The 19,061-nt window shown below is 36.9% G+C and overlaps 1 protein-coding gene across 4 annotated transcripts in view; it reads left to right on the top strand.

The window, feature by feature from the left end:
* Nucleotides 1-19,061, top strand: part of ANO10 (anoctamin 10) — a 126,461-nt gene that overhangs the window by 68,178 nt on the left and 39,222 nt on the right. For all 4 annotated transcript variants that reach the window (XM_075745716.1, XM_075745715.1, XM_075745713.1 and 1 more), the window contains one exon: nucleotides 15,771-15,887. In XM_075745716.1, coding sequence (XP_075601831.1) covers nucleotides 15,771-15,887 — 117 coding nt within the window. The remainder of the gene's footprint in view (nucleotides 1-15,770; nucleotides 15,888-19,061) is intronic.

Genomic DNA, 19,061 nt, shown 5'->3' with positions numbered 1-19,061 from the left:
CTCTTGGTCTGAGTCATCGTTGTAAGTGCAGTGTGTGGGACCGAGGAACACGCAGGTATCTAGCTGGACGGATTTAAAATGGCCTTGCCCAGAAGCAGATTAGGAATTCTGTGTCAGTCATGCTGCATTATGCTCCTACCCATCTTCATACAGCACATCACCCACCCCTGCAGAGTTTCGTATGCTTGGTGGGAAGTCTGCTGCTCTCAGCTGGCTTCCTTCTGCACAGAGGGAATGCTCTGCTGATGGACTATTAGCAGCAAAGTCTATTTGCACTACTTAAGCTTACGTAGAGTTAGTGAGCAAGGGAATGCAAGTCTACCCCCTCATGAGTGGAAACAGTGTTGGTAATCATTCAAGATAAAACCAAAGCTAGTATTCTTGAAAATGCTTTTAGTTTATTTAAAAAAACCCCTTGTTTTTGTAATGGAGTATTGCTCGGTCGTAAGTACTTTCAGATACAAGGGATTACTTTTCTTTGCAGGTGAATATTTAAAAGAATAATTCATAAAGTAACTTCATGTAAAGAACATCTTTTATTTAGAAAATTGTCAGAAAATTTAATTGAGGAATAGGTTGTCCACTGGAAAACATCTAAATTGCATAAAAGGAAGAAATATGATGCACTACAGAGGTAAAGCAGTTTGTGCAGTCATCTGTCCTAGACCTATTATTGATTGAGGGTAACAAGCTGTGCATTTCAGAGAGCAGACCTGGTTGGCATTTCTAACCTGGTGGTTGTGAAGCTATTGAACATAGTCTCATAGCGCGGGAAAAGAACAAACATTAAAACAAGCCCAAAGCTTTGATCAACATCATGATTTTTAATAATTCATATTTACTTGGAAGTTTTTATTGGCAAAATCAGATTTTGCAACACATCGCCTTATGGAAAAAAGCAAGTAATCCTTGATCTTAATACCAGTTTTCTCCCATTGACACAGTCTAACCAAACTTACTTTCAGAAAGCATATATAAGTGTTGTGTGTAAAGAAAATATGTATTAGATTTGAAGGAAATAATGGTTGTATGTCTTGTCTCTTAAATGAAGAGAAGGAATACAGGTATGCGTTCTGAAAAACAGATGTATGTGTAATGCTCCAAGCAGCATTGTATGTTCAGAAAATGGTATGGTTTTGAATGAACTTTTTTAAAAATGCTGCTGTTGTGCAAATATCTAGAAAGAGAAGACACACACAACAGTTGAAAATAAAACATAAGCCATCACCCTAGGTTTCCTATTTATAGAAATTCTTTAATGGTTGAATCTTTATAATCCTTGTAGTAATCCTAGATGCTAAAACATTACTATCTCCTATTTGGAATGGGCCAGGATTGCTGTGTTGGATGCAAATGAGTGGTCTTGTGCATCAGTCTTTTGAATTACACAGTAGTGTCACGTTAATTACGTGAATGGCTATATTCTCACTGTAACTTCAGGCACAGAGAACAAGAGTTGAGGGCTCCAGAGGCATAGCACCTTAGGAGCTTTGGTCCGCAACAAAAGTCATTAGAGTGCGTTTTTAAAGGCAGTATGTTGAAAACTGGCTGTGCAAGTTACAGATTCATCAGAGAATGCAGTAATTCATCCTATTAAGCATATCCAGTTGCTGACAGTGCACAAAAGACAAGTTTTACTGTGCAGCAGCAAGTTCACCTAGAGATAACAATTTTGACAATATTCTAAAATATGAAGGAGAATTTAAAATAAAGGTCAGCTGCATATATTTAAGCTTAAAAAAAATAATCAAAGGACAAAAAAATTGAATAGGCCATGTGAAGATAAGATTGCTGGCATGATGGGGAATAAAAAGAAGGGAAAGAGAGGCGAACTTTTAACCCAGCCATAATAAATGAAATTTGTGTCCCTCAAAAGCAAAGCGTTGTCAGAAAGATTTACCTCTACTAACAACCAAGCATGTCCTTAATGAGATCAAGGAATCAAACCTCTGACAGACCAGGGTAACAAAGCACCTCTCTGATCAATGCTACTGTGTCTTTTTTGTTTTGTAAAACTAACCTCTTGTATCTCCTTTGGTATTATAGCAATAACATTAAGCAAACCTTTCTGTAATGACATTCTTTCCTTTAGAAATCGGATCTTAGAATTCTAAAGCATATTTTGTATTTGTTTTTGGCAACCCAAGTTGACAAACTCTCACAATTTACCTGATTTCAAAGTCTATGTGTTCACCTTGGAAGAATAATGATGCTAAAGACTGGCTTACATCTTCAGAAGAATCTTGAGTGTCAGTGGTCCCCAAATGTTTCTGCTTTGAACCGTATTACCTAACACTTCTTAGCTATGTGAGAGAAGTTAGGTAAAAATAAGTAAATGTAACATGGAAAGATGCAAAGTTACTTAAAACAAGTCCCTTCCCCGCAAAACAACAATGGAAACCCTCCAAATTTCTAAAAAACCTGAGCCAGGATAAAATACGGTGATAACATATGTGTAATGTGTTTAATGATACAGTGTTTAAAATGTGATAACTGATTTGAAAAGATCAGATAGACAATTAAAAAAAAAAAGCATGCCTGCATGAACATGCAAAACAAACCAATCAGGAGTCCAACATTTGGTACTTCTCTGGTTTGTTTATCATCCCTGCAAATTTTGAAAAGGATCCAGATACTTTTCAGATTTGAGGTGATAGGGCAATATGCTTGTTCCCATTGGAAGTGAGCAAAACAATATAACTTCACTGTATATGTCTGCTGACTAGTGAAGACATTGTTTCAGGCTTGAGAGTGCTAGGTATCTGTGTTGCTAAAATGATTCATCATAGAAATGGATTTTAAATTGCTATATATACCAAAGTCATATAGTCAAACCCAGAACCATTCAGTACTATCAAAGAAAGGTAATGTTCTTCTGGGCTAAAAGAAAAATGTACTCCATGTTTTTTTTTTCTCATATTACTTTTATGTCATGTTGGAAGGTCTTAGTTTTGAATATTGTTTGACTGAGAAATTTTTTCCTGTGTATGAGATGTACTGATATTTCTTCTGCCAGTAAAAATGTTAGATGAAATGTTAGGAAAAGTGTGTGATGTAGCAAAACTGATTTATGAGCCTGTTACCTGACATGACTTCAACCTTTCAGGATTTTTGTGCGACAACTTACTACGTTAGAAGATAATCCTTTAATTGTTATGTCACAAAAACCCACATAACTTCAAATACTGCCAGATCTCTCAAACATTCCGGGACAAGTTCTCCCGTTGTATTTTTTTTAACCTTTTTGAGTATATGGGGAATATTTCTTTCATACAAAAGGATGTGTGTGTTTGAATTACCAAAGAACACTTGGTCGAGGATATAAAAAAGAAAAAAAAAAAAGATAAAATCTAGGCCAAGAGGTTTTAGGAATTTCTTCTCTCAGGTAACAGGTCTTAAAGGACTTCCAAGGGAAAAAGGCAAGGTCACAGCAAAGTAACATAGGCAACCCTGAAAATTTTGTTTGTTTTGCCTGTTCACTCTGCTATTAGTTTGTTTCTAGTTAAGATTCATGTGACTGTTGAGGGAGTCTGTGTTTGGATAAAAGATTTGAAAGACTGTGATCTTCAGTAATCTCACTTTTCTAAACGTGTCTCTTTTTAAGACAGAAATTGCGTTAATTTATCAGGACTGCCTATTTTTAGAGGCAATCACCTGCCTCTGCACCCCAGGAGACAGCGGGTCTCGAGGATGGCGAGCTGGGTGGTGCTGCCGTTCGGGGGCAGTGAAGCTGACAGAGCGGTGGTGTATCGCAGCCGATTCCAAGACGTGCTCTGTTTGCAGCAACAGCCTTGCCCTTGTGTGCCAGGCTTGCTCAGTCCTGCACATTTGCATCGTTTCGACTTTCTCCGTATGCTTCTCTCATTTTTCCTGAAGAAATCTCCTTACCCACAAAAAGGAGCAGCATTTTTTGCTTCATCTAGAAGCTGAAGGAAAGGCACTGTAGAATAGTTTTCAGCATTTCCTTAACTCAAAGAAGAAAGAGAATGACTTTTCAGTCTGGTCATAAGGAAAATGAATAAAAACAAATGGTTCCCAGATTCATGAAAGAAATACCTGCTTTTCATTGGCCATCTATGCAGACCCAGGACTGGTTCAAGACTTGAGGTCTGCAGGATACGTAGTTCTGTAATGCAATTCTTGTGGTTCACAGCAGGGCCAAATCACTACTCTGAGATGTTACTCCTGTAGTGAGGTAATGCCTCTGCACAGGTTTCTCATTCCCAGACTGAGTTTTGAAGCTGAGACAAACAGTTATTTTTGGTACCATTTTACCCCTATTAATTATGAGCAGCAGACCAGTCACAGGTACAGATGATTTCCTCTGTCTGTCCCTGGAGTTTTCAGATTTGGTAGCCCCCCTGGTACCAAAACCTTGCCACGCAAAACCAACACACCATGATAGCACTGGTCAGCTCTGTTGAGATTCATGTGTGAAAAGTCTCAGCTTCCCACCTGTCTCTGCTTGCATGTTATATTATAGTCACTCAAGAACCCGTTCAGATTTAGTCACTGGTCCAAGATCTTGCCTGATGTCTCAGCATTGCCCACTTGAGATGCTTGAGGCATCTTTCAGAGCCATGTTCAGAATTGCTACTTAATTCATTTAAAATTGAAAGTGGCCTTCTCAGCTGAGATCACTTCAGCCAGAGAATGAGTCAGCTGCAGGTTTTTATGGCTGATTATTCCTTTGTGATAATGTTTCATAGCAACAAAGTGATGCTGAGCCCTTGCTGCAAGTTGACTCCCAAATGGTCTTAAAATTCTAATTGAATCTGTAAGTAGTGGGTTTTGGTTTTATTTTCAGCCTTGCTATTTGTAGGGAGATAAGTTGCGCTTACTGCATGTTGCCAAAGCTGTTACGCCACTGAGATTAAACTGCTGGTTTTCTGTTCTGCTTGTGGTTCCAAAGGCCAAACAACCAAGTCTTGGGAAAAAAACCTTAGTGAATAAGTGAGTAACAGTCTTTGTTGCTCTGTTGTAATTTTTGCTGGTATTCCTTTCTCCTTATACATCAGAATTAAATTGAGAACCTCTTCCTGATTCAGGCGTGTGATGTTTTTTGAGATGTCCCAGATGCCCACTGAATTTGTCAAGCGTTAAACATTGGATTATGCTGATAGAAGTCTAGTTTTGAAGAACAGAACTGCACTGATGCAGCTGTGTGTCCCCCAATGTATAGGAGTGTTACTGCTTTCTAGTCTTTACGTTGGGATTCATGTTCTGACTCGCATTCTCAGCTGATTAGAATGATTTTTGGTACCTTTCACTTACTGCCAGTGTGGAGAACACAGCTTGTTCTTCCTCTCTTCCACTCTCTTTCCTCCCACTTCTCTTCTGGAGTCTGCACCTTTACGATGGACTTTGCATTCCTTAAGAACATAAGCAGTTATGGAAGTGTTACATAGCCTGATTTTATGTGAGTGCACGGAGAGCTAAAGCTGGGAGTTACCTGACTGCTGAAAAACTCAGTTGCATGCGTATGGCCTACAAAGGCATCTGCATTAACTGCAGTATTTTGTCTCAAAAGTTAATTTGGCTCACAGTTAAAGATTCTCTTTTTGTCAGCTTGAACAGACCAGTTGTATTCCCAGCAAGTTGAAGGAGGTCAGCAGCTAAGGCTAAAATCTGGGCTGTGCTCTGTTGCACAGATGGGCCATGGCCGTAAAAGTTGATGTGAGAATTGCATGGCTAGCTTCCAGCAGCTTTGATGAAGAACTCTTTTTATAGCAAGGGCAGGTACTGGTGTTCCAAAACAGAGAAGATCATATGTAATTTTGTGAATACCCAGTCACAGAAAAGACAGATAAAGAGGCCTTGAGGATGTACAGGTCTTTTGTCTTTTTTTTTGTTTTGTTTTTAAAGATACAGTTTTTATGCAAGCTTTTCAGGAGTTGGCAGCATATTCAAACACCTGCTGCAATGTTTAATTAAAATACTCCAGCTGAATGGAAAGCTTTTCTTCTGACCTTTATTGAAAAGCAAGGGATTATTTGACTTTGCATTGTTCTGATGAAAAAAAACCACCCCTAGTTTTTACAGAAAAAAATCCAGATGATGAATTTCCAGTATGAAAATCTTTAATTTAACTTTTCCCTACAGAATTATTTCAGATTAGCTAGTTTTATTGTACCCATTTCAATTAATTTGTTTTGATTAAAGTTGCACGGGAATAGAGACAACAATTAATCTGTAGCTTATTTGGTGATATATCGCAATGCTGTTGTTTTTCTGAGTCATGGCTGTGACATTTTGTTCATTATTTAACATTGCATGATTCACCACCTGGTCCAGATGAAAAAAATGTGCCGTGTCCTACAGTATTTACTTGCAGCTTCAAACAGAAGTAAAGCATGCCACTTACGACAGGATGAATACACAGAAGCAAGCTGTGCATTACACTAAAATTTTGAATCATTCAGTGAAGATGCATTTGCAATGTGGTGAAATACTCTGTTTTGTTTTAAATGTGTTTATTCAGATACAGTTCTTTACTTATCTTGGTGTTGTGAAGTGAACAGATTTATTTTTTTTCAGTAGGAATAATGTTCTTGTGTATCAATTTTGAAAGCTCCTAAGACAGTTGCATGTAAAGCCAGGTAGTTGCAGGAGAAATAAGCAACTATCTGTAAATACAGAGTCGGATAACTTGTTATTCACAGTTAAAGGTAAAAACCTGAGGTGTATATCTTTCAAGAATAACTGGCTGAGACTTCACACTTAAAAGTAAACCCCGGTTACTTTTTGTCTTGCTGTTAAGGCAACAGACAAACCCATCAATTTCAATGTTTAAAATAGTTTAAATTCTAATATAGATGCAACATCACCTTTTCCTAGCATAAACTGAAGAAAAATGTCAGATTGACGAGTCTAGTTGTCTCACAGTCTCCAGAACGAACATACAGTTTTTGGAAAAACATTTGTAAGGCTTATTGAAGTATGGTGGGTTTACTTTCATGTGTGTACATTTTGTACCTTTGCTGAGTCTGTCCAAAACTCAACTGGGAGTTTTATACCTGTCCAGTTTGGTTGAGGCAGAAGCAAAGAGTTCTCAAAATCTGTGATGGCTACAGTAGGTGATAATTTCTGTTTGTTGCTGAACCGAATTGGAGTGGTTTCAAAACCCTGGCAGAAACAATGCTTCGTATCTCCTTATTAATCCCAGGTCATCCAGTCATGTAACCAAGGAGGAATTTCTGAGTCCTGACAAATGGGATTCCTTACAATGCATAGTTGCAATAATATGTGCTGTAATTTACTTGCATCTTTTTTTCATTGAGAAAATGTATAGCTTAAAGGTGGAAAGAAGTACAAGTTTTGTAGATTAAAAGAAAATAGCAAACTTTTTTTCCATCCTTGTTGTGGAACACTAGGGCATTTTGACAATAAACTATACCTGTCAGAATGGGAGCCAATATGTAATGTCAGCAATCAGCTAAGAGGCACTTCTTATGGCTTGGTATTAATCATGCTGTCAATTTTAATTCCATGGGCATCCTTCTTCCCACTTTTCACTTACAATTTATTTCAAAGCATGATCAAAGCTCTACTGTTCATTACATTCAGCATTAGCTAATTTGGCTTTTGGCAACTCTTATCCCAGTTCCTATTAAACACTAGCCATAAATTGAGATAAGAGTTGTGCCAAAACATTTCAGGATTATCAAATGGTAACATAGAGATGGGTGCATTATCATGCTGCTTTCGAGACTGTTGGGTTACTGCAAAATGAACCATTAGCAAATACTTAGAAGCTCCAAGGCAAATTTACACCTACAGTGCTTTTTTTCATGTCTTTTGAATTGACTGCAGGATGAAACAAATGTGAGAAAAATCACGTCTTAGAACATTTCTGAAAGGCTCTTTGGTGTATGTTGAGTTTTTATAGAGACTTTTATAGAGACAATTTTGCAAGTGTGCTGTATCATAAAATATTTTGGGTCCCAGAATATGCTGTGTTTATAAAACAAGATTATTAGGGTAACTGTTTTTTCCCAAGCTGCAGTCAGAAGTCTGTGTACAAGATTGATATCAGAAGTTCTTTAATTTAGATTTTTTTGTTTCAGCAGGTGTTTCTAGAACCTGCTCAATGTTTAATTTCATGTGATAGGCCCAAGAATGGCAATTTGTCTGGAGAAAGGGGAGAGCGTTCCTTGGGTATGTAAATAAACCACTCTACCTTACCAACCCTTGCCCCTCTTTTTCATGCTTTAACATCTCAAAAAGTACTTAAACAATTCAGAGAAAGTCCTGAAAAAGTAATCTGAAAGTAGGCTTAAAAATACTTGTATAAAAGATCTCTAAAATGGCTTAAACAGACATGTAAATGCTGAGAAATAAAGAACTAGTGGCTTTTTTTGCAGCATCAAATAAGCCAGTGACAAAATTTCTATAGATTTCTGGGCTGTCTCTCATCTTACTTGCTATTGTTGGAGAAAATTATGGAGGACAGTTGGGCATCTACATCTTTTCAAAAAGACTAATAAAACCAGATACTGCTTCAGTTCATTAGTGATAGAATATGATGTATAACAGCTGTGGTTTAAACATTAGTAAGAAATAATTTATAAATAGTTAGAAAATTTGTTTTTTAAAAATATTGAATTACTAGAAAGCATAATGGTGCTGTAAGACGAAAAAATTGTCACGACACTGCAATTGATCAGATTTCTTGTGCTTTCAACTCTATTAGCATGTGCATTGGTAGGATGTTTAGTTGTTTAACAGATTGTAGATTTAACTGATGACTTATGTTTAGGGTTGTATCTGGTTTAAATACTTCCTAAGGCTTTCCAAAAGCAGGACTGAGTTTCAGTAGTACTGGCTTGCTTTGCTTTCCAACTGATCTTGTAGAGCTTTTTTGAAAACAGGAGGAGAGTACAAAAATATGTAAGGGCAGAAGAGACCAGCTCCCTCACTAGGAGATGATGTTTGCAATATTTTACTTTATTTTTTGCTTTGCTTAACCCATTGCGTTTGCAGTTACTTCCTGGAAATATGAACAGAGAATCTGCTTCCTTAAAGATTTATCTTTACTTTTTTTTCTTTTTTTTTTTTAAGCTTTCATGTTGTCTTACATATTAATCTCTTGCTCAGGAGTGCTGGTCTGGAGTGGCTTTTTTTAATAGTGATAGTTATATGATGCAATTGTAGTATTTAGAATAAATGTACTTCTGAAAGAAACCAATTCAACAGTTTTGAGGCATAAGGCCAAGACTTAACTGGGAAGCGAGGTGTATCAGTGCTACTAGAGGCCGGTGCTGCTAATGTATGTGTAACAGTGACAACAAACCTCAGTTCTCATGCTGTAGCTTGATACTTGTTTTCATGATTGAAATATGTCTCAAAACTGCACATTAAGCCTGGTATCTTTTAAAGCGTGGATTTCTACTTGTGAGGTTTTGTAATAAAAATGGAGACCAGGATTTATGCACTAATTAAAACCATTTCAGAAGTGTAAATGTAAGGAGACTGTGCAAGCCGACATTCATCTCTTCAGACAGGTGAATTTAGTACATGTCACGTCCTGCCGCCCCCAGGAAAAGAAAATATGTATTCTGATTCACAAGTTGAATTTTAAGACCCAGATTCTGCAAATGACCTGGGCACTATTTTTTAATCTACTTTTAAGCCCAGGCTTAAATGTTTTTCTGAACATATTTATAGATATGCTTAAAACTAAACATAAGGTTATATTCTCCGAGCAGGACTAGATTTCACAGTCGTGCTGGTACGGTCAATAAGAGATTTCAGATCTGCTCTTACCCTTCTGGCAGTCTGCGAGATGTTCTGTCAGAAATGTGGCTACCAGTTTTCCTTGGGCAGCCTTTGCGGGTTTGTGTGTGTGTCTTCATTATCTAAGAGGAAGAAACGGACGTTCTGTTCCAAATTATAAATGGACCGGATAATGCCGTCTCTGCTTACGCTTTCTGACACGTTTTATAATAAGCTTCTGCTTAGTTGCATCTATCGCAGCCACATTTTAATGGGGCAAGGCTGAAACTCTCCCTGCTGGATCGAGGTTTTTCAGTTTGGAGTTCTTGCATTTTTACATAAATGCCTTCCTCCTTTTAAGAAAGGAGAAAATATATAAATATAAAAATAGCATGAATACAGAATATTTATAATTATATAAAAATAAGATTACTCTTGGGTTGAGAAGACGCATTGTATCGGTGCTCTGAAGTAGCAATGCAAAGGTTGACTGAAGGCTTACTCTGATCTCAAGAATGTGCTTTGTGATGCTCCTAAGAGAAAACTGCCCAAACTTGGCAAAGATAGACACTTCTGAAACATCTTTAGTTTATGTGCTTTGTAGAGACTTACGGGAGCGCAGCAGGTGTAAATGCATGAACGTTTCACCTGTACTGAGCATATTCCAGTTGAGAGCAGAGACAGACTTTGCTGTGCTGGGGTGGCAAGAGGCATTAAATCCGAGGTGGGAAGGCTGTGCTCTGGTCCTAGTGTTTCCCTGGAGTTTTGGTGGGGAGGAGGAGAAAGCTTGTTCTGGCTGAAATGAGGGAGAGATGGGTTATGCTGGTTTGGGGAAAAATGGAGTAGATGGAGTGTTGTGCAGATTGCGGGAGGCGTCTGGACTGTAAGTGTGTGCATGTCTGTATGAAGAGAAGACAAAGTGTTGAGCTGAATGGGAGATGTGAAGAAGCCTTGAAATAGGACCAATGTGAAATAACAACTTTTTTTATCATTCCCCTCCCCCCAAGGATTTTGGACATTCCTTTTCAAAAGGAATATCAGAGGTTTTTACTAAGGCAGATTCTGTTCCCATTTTACAAAAATTCCATAATAATACATGGGATATGACGTTTTAGAAGAACGAACCTTTTTAAAGTCCCTCATCTGTGATGATTCTGCTCCATTAGCAAGACTCTGTATCGAAGCCAGTTCAGTCTGAAAGTGGGAAGGAAAGTTTAGTTGTGCTTTGTTTTTATGTATATTGCAGAAATATTTGCTCATAAATTTATTTTATTGCTGTCTATTAAAGACAATTTCATTTAATTGAACTTCCTGAGCTTTATGGAAATTTTTCTTTGCTTATATAGCTCCCTTGACAGAGTTATTTTTCACTTTCCTCCCATCTTTTTTCTACTCTCAAAAAGATGCAAGACTCTCAAAGCTAAAAACCATTGCCACGGTAAGACAGCGATGATTTTTTTTTTTTTTTTTTTTTTGGTCTGCTCTTGGCTTAGTTTAATGTCAGAATACTGTGATCTCGAGTCCTAGCAAAGAACCTAATGATCTCCCTGCCTTCTGCTCTGACAGCAGCATGATCTTACATTTTACATTTGCAAAGGCATTTTGCATATACCAATAGAGAATAGAGGTTCAAAGTGATGTGCTGTTCTCAGGTGTTGACTTTGGCGTAGGGTTCCTGACCTACACAGAGTTAGTAACCAGTGACCATCTTGGTTCATAGTATCTACCACTTCTAGGCTGGACTAGGTCCAGATTTCTCATTTTAATTGGAAGTTTTTATAAATATTTGATTCTAAACCAAGCTTTTGATAGAAAATGTTAATCAAGTCTCTCCAAGCTGACGTTTGGCATGCACTTTGTCAGCTAACCAGCAACACAGCTACTGCTTATGTTCTTATTTTTTTAATTTTTATTCAGTTGAGTAGATTTTGACATGAATTGCTGCAGTAAGACCACTATAGAAATCAAATTAGCTGTTCAAAATTCCAGGAATTTAACCCAAATTTGCATTTTATGTTTTAGATGAGACGAGGTTGGGGACCCACTGCTGCAAAATGCAGCTGCTGCTTCTACTCTTGTCAGTGGCTTTTCAGAACAGAATAGTTCTTCTGGCTCTCTAAGTACCTGGCTCAAGACTACAGAGAGGTTGATGGCTCTGCATTTATCGGGGGGGAGACACTCATTGCTGTTTCTCTCTGTGCCCGCTTGGCAGATAGCAAAATAGGAGGGGACTTCGTTGTTGGCATCAGAGAGCTTACAGCTTGTGTGAATGTTATTTTGCTCACAGTGAAATAGTCCTCTTGTAATCATGAAGGACATGTTCTTGGAAACACCACCGCTTTTTAATGGTTGCAGTTAGAAATAATGGCTGGGTTTGTAACCTGATTTAACAAAAACCCCACCAAAATAAAAATAATTAAAAAAAGAAAAAAAAAAAACAACACTATGAAGAAATTCTAGTATTGGACAAATATATTTGCACTAGTTGTGCACCAAATTTGGATAAACTTCCATATTTTCTTTTTATAATATATTCATACTAGTATTAATGTAACTTTATATTACAAAAGAGAATTTTGCTGTCTAGTCTGGTCATTTATACTGTACTCGTAAGACATTTCTTTTTTGAAAGCAGATGTCTCCTCTTTTGTGGATCTGACCTGCAGATATTACTAAAACTAGATTAAGAAATCAGTACGAAATGCGAACAACATAATGAACACAACTACTCATCTCCCTACTTTCTCCTTCCATTTCTCTTGAATAACTACTTAAAGTTTCCTTAGTCAAATGGCAATTCCAAAATGCAATATAAACTCTTCATAAGATTAGATACATTTTCTTCTAAAGACGCTTCAAGAATCATACGATACACATTCATCATTTCTGCCAGTTACCTTTCCAGTTTTATTAATATGACTCCTAATTTGCAAATAGGAACAGCTGGAGAAGTTATCCAAGGGAGACTGTTGCTCTGATGTCTTTTTTCCAGGCTCCCTGGGAGTTAGGAGGTGGAATTGAACTGAATTTGCATTCTTTTAAGTCCAGTATATTTTCTGAGGTCACAGTCGTGCACATGGGGACATCTCACGCAGTTCTGAACACTTTATGACTGATAAAGCTTTGTTTTGATGGAAGGGAAAAGAACATAAGCCATTCTGAGGGGTACCTAACTCAGTCATTTTTTTTAATTTTTTTTTTAGTGGCCTGTAGTGGATGTCAGGAAAGAGGATGACAGTGGGGCGAGCAAAAGTAGTGACTTTCCCCATCTGTACTCCAACTTCCAAGCCCTCTCTGGCTTGAAGGCTTTCTAAATCGGAGGTTCTGCCTCCGTGTTTAAGGCTATATCCTTGTGTTTCCAGCCTATGAGTTGTGCTAGCTGGAAAACTGACTTCTCTTCTGACAAACAGCTAGTTTGTGTCAAAGGCATTTTTCAATAGCCATGGGTAACAGCCTATTGCCAAAAACCCGCCTCTGGAATACTACTGAACTGCAAGGCTCTGCTTCGTTGATACAACAATAAAATTCTTCACGTGGTGAAGTAGTTAAAACATGTTGCCTTTCTAAATCTATTTTTAAAAATACAGTGTTTTCCAGGATTAGCTGCAGCATTTTTGTTGGTTCTATTTCTGCTTTCCCTAGATGTCTCTTCTATTCATTCCTCACCTCTATCAAAAGTGGGAAAGACTTAGTCAGTCTCTGTCCCCCAAAATATTATTTACATTTCCCTGAAATGATTTTGATTTATTTTCTTAAAAATTGTTTGGATTTGGAGCTATTTTGAAGTCTCTCTGTAAAGTTACTAGCTTGGCTTATGTTTTCAAGGCTCTTGAAGAGGCAATGGCTGAACAATTACAGTTCCAAAATTTGATTCTTGCTCTTTAATATGATTTTAAAAACTGGTATTTTTTTCTTTTGTTTAGCAAAGTGAGATGAATCCCAGTCAAAAGGACTGTGGGCGGCTAGAAGCTACATTGTGTAATGCCGAGTCTTTTTTTTTTTTCAACTGAAATGTCCATTGCAACTTTTCAAATAAATATCCCTGTCCAGATCCCTCAGTTTCTGCTAGTTCTGTCAGTCATTTGCCTTAAGTGTAAGATTTTACCCTAATCCTGTTATCTAGTTTTGAGTTACTCTGAATTTGATCTCCTTATTTTCCTATTTCCAAACCAAAATTTATCTGTAGATCAGTTATTCCCCTTCAACCTGTGATTCCTTATGACTCTATTCTGCATAGGGGTATTGTTTGTCTTATTTTTTTTAATACTGTCTTCAACATTTTACCTTTTTCCATTTAAGAGATTCCTCTAATGCTAGCTCTGAGACATGTTTTATTGTTATGTATTTCTAGCATAAACCAATATTGTTTGCTATCATTTGTTGCAAGAAAAGTTCACTAGTAGCAGACACTATTAAGTTGAGTGGGAGAATGTTTTACCGTTGACATATTTTTTTTTTAATAATGCGGTATTACCCATTGCATTACACAGTGGACATGCTGATTGCTTCATTAACCTCTTAATCTGTGTTCAGGTTTTCATTGATGATGTATTAACTTTGCATTAATTTTGAGCCTTCCTTTCACCTCTTTAAATAAAGTATTATTCCTTGCATTAAGAGTTTGTTTCTTAGACCTACTAATTATTTTTCTGTAATATATTTTAAAAAATAACTTCATGTATGGCTCTCTGTTCTCTTACTTGTTACTATTATCTGATTTCTTACTTTAACGCTTATTTATTGGAATTGGCTTATTTATAGAGCTTCACTACCACTCCTGCAAAGTTTGTAGTGTTTTTGCTAGCTTCTTGCTCACGTAATTCCAGAATCTCAGGGGTTTTTGGTCTGTTATGTTGTTAGTCACATGCTCAAGTGCATAAAGATCATCTGGTTCAGCAAAATGCATTTCAGAAAGGAGCACTGATCTGTTCCATTTTATACAAAAAGTCAGGGAAATTTGGTAAGTAGCTTGGACATGCAATCTAAATTTAAGCATGTCTATCAGTATCATCATGTCAGTGGAACTTAAGCATGTGCTTAAAGTTAAGCCCACGTATTTAAGTGTTGCCTTATATTGGTCGGGGTTTTCTCAGCTGGGAGCAAGCTCCTGCTTGCAAACATGCAGCATGCTGTTGGCTCAGCCCTTGATAAAACAAGATTTAATGATTCTTCTTTAGATTATAGTTGACATAAATGAAGAAACAAAACACTGACTTGTTAGTTTGGCACTTGTTTTGGGGGAGATGAGGGGAATGGTGCATGTTTAAGTGAAATGTAAAGACTAGTCAATGACTAGGTTCAACAGAACTTCATGCTTGTTTTCTCTTAAATGAGATTATAATCTTTTGTGATAAATTATGACTAATTTGGCATCTTATATGTGAAATGTTTCTCAATTTCCTGGAAAGTTTCTGTACATGAGTGTGCCTCTTCTTTAAAGATCTTATTTTGTTTTGTTTTGTTCTCTTCTGATGCTTTCTCAGGAGTGCTTTTAGATTTCAGTAACTTCTCTAATGTAGGGATTTTAAAGCATGCAGAAATTCTATGTCCATATTTTTTTACAATGTGCTTGTTTCATTTGTGTCATGACATACGTATATGTGTGCGTGCATGTATGTTGCTATAATTGGATCTAAGTATGTGTAGTTATGTTTATGTGTTGTGTATATATGTAAAAATTTCACTATGAAACTGTATGTGCTGGATGCCATAATACAATTTCTGTGCACCAATAATATGTTTTAAAAGCTATTATTTTATCTTGAATCACAAATACAAAATTGAATTAGAAATTTCTAGTACATCGTGAAAATAGGATTATTATGAAAATAAGTCAAACTATATGTGTTTATATTCAAATTATGAATAATTGTAAATAGAAAAAATACAGAGTAGCTGAGGCTCAATGTGATTATAGTTATATATGCTGTGTTGTATATGTCACAAGAAATAATTGTTTATACCTCTATTACTAAAATTTGGAAATAGTATTACACTGTTCTCTTCATGCTTCAAACTCTAACAAACAATAATTTTCTTTTTTATTTCTTTTCCAGCACTTGCTACTAGCAATAAAGTTTATCATGGCATTTGTAATTCCGGATAAACCGAGAGACATCCAGATAAAACTAGCCAAATTGGAATTTGAATCTCTAGAGGCTCTCAAACAACAGGTAAGAGCAACTGACATGCAGAACGGTGAAAAGTGTTAGTGGCCTGAAGGAAAGACAAACTCAGGAGATTCCGCTTTTGTTTTAGGTGGATAAATACGTAAATCCCAGGGTTTTGAAATTCCTGTTCACGTTGTATTAAGATTAGCTAGCTAAAGCCGTTCCACCTCTACCGCACAGGTTGTGGTGGCAGAGCTGGGGTGGCTGCGTGGGGAGTGGAGCAGCCACTGGCAGTGCAGCGTGCAGCACAGGGTATTACATAGAAAACAGCGCTGGTTTACTCCTACGCGTTGCATTGTGAACTGTAAGATTTCAGATGCTGCTTCATTTTCTGTTAATCCATCACTGCTTAAGAAGTGGAGGAGAGAGCTGGACAGATGCATCTGTCCTTTCAACCCACCGATGTGTGTGAGTCTACACCAGGCAAATGGTCTTCCTTTTCAGACAGCTTGAAATTCCTGGTATGGCTAGGAATGTAGCAACTTCTAATGGCTGTTGTCCTTGTGTGTGCAAACATACTTTGTTTATATTGTCACTTTTAAAAGGACATTGGGCTCTATGAAACTTTCTGTCATCCCCTGGAGGTGTTTGTGGTTGCAACACTAGAATTTCTTTCATTGCTGAAATACCATCGCAAATAAACAGTTAACTTGTCTCTAATGTGAACAGAAATTGTAAACAGGCTGAACATGTTTGAAGTAATTGTGTCCACAACTAAGTATGTATGAGAGAATGGTAGTGTTACCTTATTTTTACTGTCCATACACTATTCTCATTTTATTGCATAAATAATGTATATTTTACAATATACTTAACAAACATTCCAAAGCAATTTAGGAAAATAAGGAACTAGATTTTTCTACTAAAAATTTCTGTTTTAACAAATGATTCCATAGAGAGAGTGCTGGAGATCGCAAGAGATGAAGAATTGTATGGGATTAGCTTCAGTAAGATACAGAGGTACTACAGAGCTGATTTTGCAATGGTAGCGTTCTTTAGGAATTTCTGGCTGACCCTGCTAGATAGGATTTCTAAGCTAGCTTACATATCAGAGGAGAAAAAAAAAAAACCACCAAAAAAACCCGCAAAACCCAAAACCAGCATGAAGTTGCAGAGACTGGTTCACCTATTTATTGTTAGCTCAGATATTTTTACACTGCAGTGCATGGTTTTACATGAACATGTTCTTTGTGTGCTCCACATGCAGATGCATAACCTCCTCTATACTGTGTTTTTGTGTAGAATAGGAGGTTACTTTTTAAAATATGTGACAAAATTATCTCGTAATTCTGGACAAACTGAACCTGTAAACAATACTTTGGCTTTTCTAGTTAAAAACTCACAGTTTTGTGTGATACTAGAATATCGCTTTTAAGGTCAGCACTGTCTTCCGTAATCAGCCATAACAAACAAAATCCTAATTACAATTGAATATAATGCCTGATATTTTGTTTTGCCTTTCTCTAGTATGTCGATGTGAAGTTACCAGGAGCTGGTCATGGATCTCATGTACTTTTTAGATAATATTAAAAGGAACAGGACTACATTTCTATTTTAGTTGTTCATTCTCTGTTTTCATTTTGTAGACAGGCAAAACTAGGTCATCCACTGGAACCTTAAGCTCAAGTGAATATGGTCACCTTTGGTTATAATGTGCCAACTGGAATATATACGGAGTCGCTTTCAATATGAGTGTGTGTGTCAGCACTTAGGACTTCATCTCCTATCCTTGCATTTGTGTGTTCCCTACAATAATATATGCCTGCTTCCCAGTTTTTCAGGATTGTTTCATTAATTCAGTGGTGAAAAGTTAGTCTGAATTTCACTAAGAACCAGAAGCCTGGCAGTTCTCACCTAATACTTTCAGGCTTCCTGCAGGACCCAGGAAGAATATTGGCTGGTTTTCAGGTGCAGTGGTAGGTACTTCAAACACACATGTCTACCATCACCTTTTTAGATTTCCTCTGATCGATACTGTACTATGTATCCCATAGACATGTAGAGATTTGAACTTTTTTTTCTGGTGCCTTAGTTTTTTGAGTAAAAAATATCTGCATTTAAAAATAATACATTGACAATGCAAAAAGATACTGAAGAATTTATTTTAAAACACATTTTCTAGTTCTTCCTCTTGTTACTGAGAGTCATTGTGGTAATTTACACTGTATATCTTACTTTCAAGCAAAAAACAGCAACAAAATCCCCCAGAACGACTGTTTAAAGAAAACCAGACATAAAAGTCTGGGGCAAATGTGTTGTGGGATCACATGTTATGGAGAAACTGGTTCATATACTTTTGTGCAAGTATGCATCGCATTCCTCTCTTGATGCTATCCAGACACGCATGCTGTTGTGTTTCACCATATGAGCTTTTAGAGTACTGCTGTCTTGGATGTAGCTATTAGAAGGGTATTAACATTATCAGAATGTAAACCTCTAAGATGCCAGAATAGATTATTAGGCTCCATATATAGTGCATGGAGAGAAAAATCTCCTAATACAGCTGCTTTGAACAGTTATTTTGATTATGCTTGGGATCCTTAACTTTAGACAATGTGAGCACCTTTACATTTTCATTAATGCTAGGCTAATTGCTTTTTAACCTGGTGCAGCGGGACTGTAACTATTCTGTGTTCAAATCCATTTGAAGACTGAGTTAGTGTCTATTTGAAAGGGATTTTAGGGTGTACAGTGTCTCAGCTCCCAGATAGAGATGAACGATCATCATTAGAGCTTATTAAAACCTCCTATATGGTGAAAAATGCCATAATTAAAAAAAAATCATATTTGAATGACAGTCTTGGTTTGAAGTTCTCAAACTGTAAGAAAGGTTTTCAGGAAGTTCTGAAATGTTTCTCTGAAATGTTTCTTTACATAGTTTGTGTTAAGACTGCTGAAAGGGAGTGGACTGTTGAATTGGGTTATAATAATGTGATCTATTTTGAAAATACTTTATGATACACTGGAAATATAACAAAGTTTGTTGACATAACTCAAGACAAAATACTTTCCCCAATTTGGATTCAGAAAGGTTAATGTGCTACATCTGTAGGCTTTGCTTCAAATTTCCCTGATGTCCTTCAGTGTAAAGAATGGTAGAGGTGGCTGGTTAAGACTCTATTTTGGGGGGACCTGGAGCAGAGAATAAATTAATGTGAAATCTTTAATAGAGAACTA

This window comes from Balearica regulorum, chromosome 2, assembly GCF_011004875.1.
Source record: "Balearica regulorum gibbericeps isolate bBalReg1 chromosome 2, bBalReg1.pri, whole genome shotgun sequence".
NCBI classification, from domain to species: Eukaryota; Metazoa; Chordata; class Aves; order Gruiformes; family Gruidae; genus Balearica; species Balearica regulorum.
Note: the sequence above shows the minus strand (reverse complement) of the source record. Positions and strands in the feature narration are given on the sequence as shown.